The 8222-nt window shown below is 24.5% G+C and overlaps 1 protein-coding gene across 1 annotated transcript; it reads left to right on the top strand.

The window, feature by feature from the left end:
- The first annotated feature begins 349 nt into the window (after positions 1-349).
- Positions 350-1052, top strand: LOC107489754 (kunitz-type trypsin inhibitor-like 2 protein). The gene is made up of 2 exons (XM_016110516.3): positions 350-635; positions 733-1052. Exons 1-2 carry the CDS (start codon positions 392-394, stop codon positions 1050-1052), a joined length of 564 nt encoding a protein of 187 aa, XP_015966002.1. The 5' UTR covers positions 350-391.
- The last annotated feature ends 7170 nt before the right edge of the window (positions 1053-8222 follow it).

Below are 8222 nucleotides of genomic sequence, written 5' to 3' on the forward strand. Positions count from 1 at the left end.
ATATAATAATGTCATAAAATTATTTTGTCCCAAAAGATTAAACTAAAAATAAATATATGAATAGTTATATTAAAAATATTAAAATGTTAACACTTTTTATTATTATTAACAAACACTTTAGATTTATACCTTATTTTTATATTATTAAAATTTAAGATTAAAGATCTATAATTTAAAATTCAATATTTAATATTTAATATTAATCAAGTATATATTATAAATTTTACTGATCCTATAACATTGTTATAGGTATATATATCTAATAAACTTTATAATAACAATTCATGCATGTATATATAAATAGACCCAAGCCTTCAAACTCCAAAACTCAACACAAACACAACAAACCTTAATTAATTACCTTCAATTATTGAGCATAGAGCACACTATCATGAAGCTAATTACCCTCTCTTTCATCTTCCTCTTTGCATTTCCCATATTAACCTTTTCATCATCAGAACCACTCCTTGACACTGATGGAAACCCTATTCTCACAGGCACCGCATACTACATTAAGCCAATCCTTCTTGGACCACCCTTTCCCCCTGCCGTAACCCTAGGTTACACCGGAAAATCGACTTGTCCAACCACCGTCGAAATTAACCATATATATACCCTTCTACGACGGCCTCTGTGTTAAGTTTAGCTCCCCAGTGCCGGGAGAAAACTCTGACGGAAAAATAATATACTCTAATACCATGTTAGAAATTTAATTTCTTTCAATATTTTAATTATGGCGACCGGACTGCATTCTGTCGCCAAAATGGATAGTATTTGTTGATGAGAATGAAAAAGGGTATGTTGGAATTGGAGGTCCAGAATTTCATGCTGGATACTCAACACTTTATGCTCCTTTTAGCATTCACAAATCCACACATAGCTATAGCCTTAAATTCTGTCCTGAAACCACTTATTCCAATATTGATGGTTACTCTCTTGGGAACCATGTTAGTCTTTTGAATCTTGTTGTTACTAATAATGCTGAGCCTAACTTCCAGTTTGCGCTGCAAAAACCGGATCCAAATTATGCGAAAATTAGGACCATTGTTTGAAATTTTAATGAATTTAGAAAATATCATTAATCATGATATATGTAATTGGAAGCGAAGTTTAAAAGCTCAGCGCATGCTTGCGTTCAACATATATATGTATATGTATAAGTGCATATATGTTTGTGTACTAAATAATGCTTTCTAGTTATATTTGAATGAGAAAGTCTAAGGAATTAATTAGTAGTTTTATTAAAATTTAATTAGTATATAATTAATAGAAAAAAATATATAATGTTATACTATTAGATATAATTTATACTATCAAAAATATTAATAATAATTAATTAATAACTATAAATGATAAAATATGCTGAACTTTTAGTACTACTGTTGATAAAAAAACGAGAATGTTAAGAGATTGTGATGATGAAACTAAAAGATAATATAAATTAATTAGTTAAGGATTCGTATTTAACATAATAAGAAAAACAGTGGAATAATAATTGAATTTTCTCACATGCAAAAGTCTTTTTTTGGTTTATGATAGGTTATTAAAACTCTGATAATTACTTGTTACAAAAATTTAAATCGATAAAAAAATAATACATACAAAATTAAATCTTTTAACACATTATATAATTATGAAAGTATAAAATAAGGTTTTTGTTTTGAAAAAAAATACAGTTATCTGCTCTTTTTGTTTTTGGTCAGGGTTATCTGCTCTTGGAGTTTGTGGATAATAAACTTTAAAAATCGAATTAGTCATCGAACCGTTTTAGTTATTAATTTATTGATTTAACCGATTTAACTGTAGTTTAATCGGAATAACTGTTTTATAATAAAATAATAATTAAAATATAAATAATTAAACACACTAAAATATAATTATAGTATAATATAAACTTTAAAATATCATTCAAATTATATTATACAACTATCTAACTTAATTCATACAATTTTTTAGAATAATATAACACTACCACAACTAACACAAATATAAATCAATATTGATAAACATTCATCTTTAATAATCAATTTTTTCAGTATTACTATTTTTTTTTTTACATACTTATGATACTCATTTATCCATCAGAACCTAGAAATTCAAAAGAAAAATATAAATACTAAAGTCAAATAATTCATTATATTCATTGAGAGGTTTTTCTAATTTCTTTTAGGCATTTGATCAAACACCATGTGCATGAGTGCTACAATGGCAGAATTTTAATAAAACAGCATCAGCAATAAGAGTTTTCAGTTTTCACAGAATCAAACACCAGTTAAACTTTTGTCATTTTCAGTATTGAAATAAAAAACATAAATTCAAATTTTGCAGGTAAAAAGAAATTAATAACACAACTTTAGTAACAAGAGTTTCCACATCATCACTAACAACAATGGCAATTTTAAAAATAGCAGTAAAAATACTAGCAGAATTAGATAAGAAACAGAAGCAAAACAACAAAGTAATAAACAAGGGTTTAAAATCTAAATCACAAAATAAAACAAATGTATGTTAAATTTAACTTTAAATGGCAGTAAGAAAAACAACGTAATAAAGAAGAAATCAGCACCAGCAAGAATTTACCTTGCATAGCCGAGGGAGATGGAGCACAAACTCGAATAGATGAGGGAAAGGGAGCACAAACGAGGGCTGGAACTCAAACACGCAAGGGGGCGGGAGCACAGATGAGGAACTTGAAGTGGAATACGAGGACTGGAGCGTGGCGGACCAGAGGATGAACATCAACGGAAGCATGATGGAACAAAGGCTGAAAAGTAGTGGAAGCGCGACGAAAAGACGCGTAATAGACGCGTTAATGTGACGCTGAAGCAGTTCAAGCGGCGGCGGAGCAAACGTGACAGCGCAGGTGGCTGGACAGCTTGAAAAAGGGCGAGGAGATGGAGGCTTAGGGTTGCCTCTTTTTCTACGTTTGAAATATTAAAAATATTAAAAATAATTAGTATTTGTCTTAATCAATTTGAGTTTGTTAAGTGATCATCTTACTCGTTTAAACAACTATTAGGAGTTAGAATCTCGCCTTGTGTATATAGCAATCCATTAGCTAGTGCTAAACCCTTAATAAATAGAATATCAATACGTGGTTAAACTTGGCTGGAGTTTACGCAGGTACCGACCCGTCCATACCTGGATGAAAAAGGTAATAACTTGATCCGAGTCGGGACAGATTTTGCTCAAGACAGGGTATGGTCGGGTTTAGAGTGTACCCACCCCGAATATATACATATAAACACTTTTTAGGAATTAAGATTTGCCTCACATCACACATAATTCATAACTTCAGTCTATACTCTATAGCCATGCAAGATAAACTCAATCATCGTCACCTAAAATCTTCTTCTTCTCGACTTCTTCACAAAAAAACTGCATAGCTCCTGTCATGTTGTTGCTAAGTCCATCGCCGCTTACCTATTCACAACTCTCATCTTCTTTCACAGTCAGGGACGGACCCACGTTTAATATAGAAGGGGCATTTGTCCCCACAAATTTTTTTTAAAAAAAGTAATACTTATATACATATATACCACTTATTATATTATATTTGTCTCAAAATAAAATATAAATAGTTTTTTTGTATTTTATGTTAAAAAATATTTTGTTAAACTTAACACATAATAATAATTATATTATTAAATTTGATTTAGTATGAAAAATAAATAAATACACTAAAAAATTAGTGATAATTAATTATATTGTATTAGTTAATTAATTAATAATTAAATTAAAACTTAGTCTTCTAATTAAATACAACTTAAATTATTAGTATTTTTTAAAAGTTGTTTAAGATAAAAAAAATATATTATCTATGTATTAATATACTGTAATTATTTTGGTTAAAAAAATTATTTATACTATAAAAATTATAATAAGTAGATTTAACAATTAAGTAAAATAATTGTTTAAAAATATATATAAAAAAATAATATTTAATCATGTTAAAAATAAAAAAAGGTTCTTATAAATATTTTTTTGTTATTTTAAATATTATACTATGTATATGAAATTATATTTTTATTATTTTAAATATTATAATAATGATTGTGTGTATATTTTTAGTTCTTATCAATATGTATTAGATAGTTCTAATTTAAAATTTTGAATATATCTAAACCAATTTAGATTGATCAAGTAATCAACTTAGTCATCCGCTTAAATAAGTATTGAGGGTTCGAATTCTGTCTCGTATGTATAGCAACTCGTTGCTGGCCAATTGTAGATTCTTAAATGGAATTCAAATTCATGACGGATTAGTCCTTAACTTGAATATCGTGGGAAGCAAAAAAAATATCTATACCTAAATTTTTTTATATTTTTGTCCCCATTACTAAATTTTTTTGGGTCCGTCACTGTTCACAGCTTATGTCATCATCGCTGCTCATCCCGTTACAGTTGTTGTTGAGCCCGTCGCCACCATTCTCCTGTCGAGTTTCTTTTCTCAAGGTAAATTTCCCTCTCTCTCATTATGAGTCTGTTAAGTTCTTCTCTTCTTCTTCCACAGACTCATCACTTAGTCGCTTTCGCTATGAGCCCGGATGTTGCCGTTGCAGTTTCGTCTGAGTCTATTACCGAATAAAATAGAATTTTTATTCAAGTTGAAAATAGACATGCATAAGATCCTTTTTGCATGTAATTTTTGAATTTTCTCATCCAATTTGATCTATATAGTTGAGTATTTTAGTATGGGATCATCGTAGTTTTATTGTGACACTATTGTAATAAAAGTTTCGGTAATTTCATAACTAATATATGAGATAGGCTAGATTATTAAAGTAATAAAAGAAATAACATTCAGATTTATGCGTAAAATTTATAAGAGGTTATCTCAGGAAAATATATATTTATAACCCAAGTAGAAGATTGTTAGGAAATTATTATTTCTTAATATATTTATGGATAATATATATATAAATTATAATCGTAAATTAAGTAATTTCACATTAAATGACTTATATAATGGTGATCTCATTTATTGTCATAAATGTTAAATTAAATAAGTTATTATTATTTTTGATTTGGATAAATGAGATTAAAATCATAGATACTATTTTATTTGAGTTTTAAGGTTTAATGAGTGTCACACTCAAATATAAATAATGACTTTAGAATTTTGGTCTCCAAGACATCAAACTCGCCTTCGTAGCTCTTTTCACACGGTAAAATTGTGATTCAGCCTTATAAAAAATACAAAAAGTTTTGGTTGACGAAGATCAAAGAACCACAAGAGTCAAGCTCTCTTATCTCAATCATACTCTCGAATGAAGAGACGCTTCCACGCTCTTAGATAGTTATATTTTTTAATGATTTAACATGGATGATCTTGAGGCTGAGAAATCCTAAAATTTTCAGCTAAAATAAAAATTTTATTCAATCAAATGATAATAAATAATTTTATTGAATTAAATTATATTAATGTGATCAATGAATGATAAAGAATGTTAGAAAAATAAATAAATAAATAATATTTTATGAGTATAGAAATATTAAATTTTCATTTCAATTTACTTTTTTAATCGATGGCAATAAATATCTTAAATTAATTAAATGTTTACAAAAAATTATATACCTAAAATGATTTCATTTCTTTAAAAATCTTTTAAACATACAATGGTTCAATGAGAGGTTAACTATGGAGAATTGAATATAATAATTTTAAATTCGCATTTTTAATAAAAAAATGTATTTAGTTCTATCCATCCTAAATAATTCTATATTCACTATTACTTTTTCATCTAATAAATAATTCTAATATTGATAGAATATTATTTTTGAATGCAAAAAATTTAAAATATATTCATTCTATTTCAAAAATCAATATTTATATTTAATTTAGGATTTCAACAGATATGACAAAAAATTACATTTTTAGTTCAAAAAGTAAAATATCTATAAAAATATTTTTGTGCTTTAGCTTTAAATTTTTTAAAAAAATTTGGCAAGTTAATGGAATCAAATCATATTTCTATAACATATATAAGAATGTATATTACACATAAATAAAAAATGTAGGTATAGTAAGAACAAATACATAAATTAAAATAAAATTTAGAAAAATAAGAACCAATAAAATATTGAAGGAAAGAAATATAAATAGAAGAGAAATAAAATTATTATATGGAAGAGAAATAATTTAATAAATTTTGGGTATATAAAAGAAGAATAAAAAGAAGATATACAGTACTTTATTTAATTTAGCAAAATTTATCAGAATAAACACATAGAATAAGAGAATAAAAAATGATAATAAAAAGAAGCTAAACATCTTAATTAATATCAAAAAATAAAAAATAATAAAATAATGATAATCTATCATAATCTTAATCTTTTTATATAATTAATGAATAATAATATAATTAATCTTTCATAATCTTAATATAATCTTTTAATATAATTAATTTTAATTAAATAATCAAATAAATTGAATATAAGTATGTCTAATCTAATCGTATAAAAAATAGTAAATTTTTACAACTAGACATATTATATATATATTGAAAATAAAACATCACTTTTAAATGAGATTATTATTATTAATGACATATAAATATTAAAATTATATTAATACATTAATAAAAATACATTATTATAATAAAAAGTTGCAAGAATTAAAATAATTGAAATTTATTAACTTTAATTAATTAAATTAGCATAAAATAAGAAAGAGATGATTAATCAGATTAAATAAATTAAAAAAAATTACTAAACAAAGTAAATATCACAATAATTATATTACTAATTGAAAAAAAATCAATTTAATCAGAGAAAATTTTTATTGAAAATAGACAATTAAAGATCATCAATGAATAAAAATAAATAAGATATAATACATTAAAGAATAATTTTGGTAGTATAAATAATAAAATTAAATTATTATATACAATTTTTACTTCTTACCTTATTATGATTGAAGTTAACATTAATGGTAAAAAACTAAATTTAAATAGTCTCAATTTGAATTTTACAACATAATTAAAGCACAATTCATAATTTTTTATTTTGTGATTCATCAATATTTTTTAAATTTTTTGGTTAAGTCTTCTATATTCTATGATTGATAAATTTTTTCTACAAAACACAAACAAATAAAAGATAAAAAATAGAGTAAACAATTATTTTGAAACTAAAAATTTGTTAATTGTACTAGAAATTCTAAAAATTTGTATTTTATTATATAATCAATTTTGTTACTCACTTTAACCTTATTATTCATTTATTGTATCTAAAAAATATATAATGTCACACTTTACTTTTAAAAAGATGAAACTCTTCAAATACACGGTATAATATATAATTTAAGAACAATAAAATAAAAATATCTAGAATTTTATAATAGTATTTGAAATTTTCAATGACAATAATACAAAGTGTTTAAATAGACCAAATGAATTTAATAGTTATTCTTTGCACATTTTATTTAAATTTGAATCTTAAAATTTACTTTTATCTTTTTTTTCTGATATAAATTATTTTTGACAAAAATAGAGAAAAAAAATTATTAAACCAAAAAAATATCCGATCAAAAAATTATTATAAGGAGATTTATAATTAGAGAAGAAAAGAATAAAAGTATTAATAATAATTAAGAAAAAGAAACGAAACTTGTATTAAAGAATGTTAGAAAAGAAATAATAAAGTTCATATTAATAATAATAATGCTGAGGAATGATATTGCTGCTTTAGGCTTCTAACATTCGTCTTTAGCCATCTTTTTTCTGTTCTTTGCTTTTTTTTTAAATTATCAAGTCATAAAAAAATAAAGAACAATTCAAAAAAACAAAAGCAGCAAGATCGAAAATAGTAAGATCAATAGTAACTATACAAATCAAAATACATAGGAGAAAAATAAACTATTATATGATAGAATTAACATGAGTATATTTCATCATTAAATAAACAAAGTTAATACACAACAAAATTACATGTAAAGAGAAAAAGAAAGAAAAAAAGTTAAAATATCCAAAGTGATAAAAAGATTATTTTATAGAAGACTATAAAATAATGAACTTCTAACTAAATTAAACTGTACTTATTATTATTAGAAAGGATAAGAGAGAGCAGTAGAGAAAAGGTTTGTGTGTATTCAAGTTGTGTAAAATGATACAATATAGAAGGGTATTTATAGGTGCTAGGAGAATCGAAATAATAAAGACGTAATATCCTATAATAAATATTTAGATATGTTAAATAATGCTAATTGATCTAATTGATCC

This window comes from Arachis duranensis, chromosome 5, assembly GCF_000817695.3.
Source record: "Arachis duranensis cultivar V14167 chromosome 5, aradu.V14167.gnm2.J7QH, whole genome shotgun sequence".
NCBI lineage: Eukaryota > Viridiplantae > Streptophyta > Magnoliopsida > Fabales > Fabaceae > Arachis > Arachis duranensis.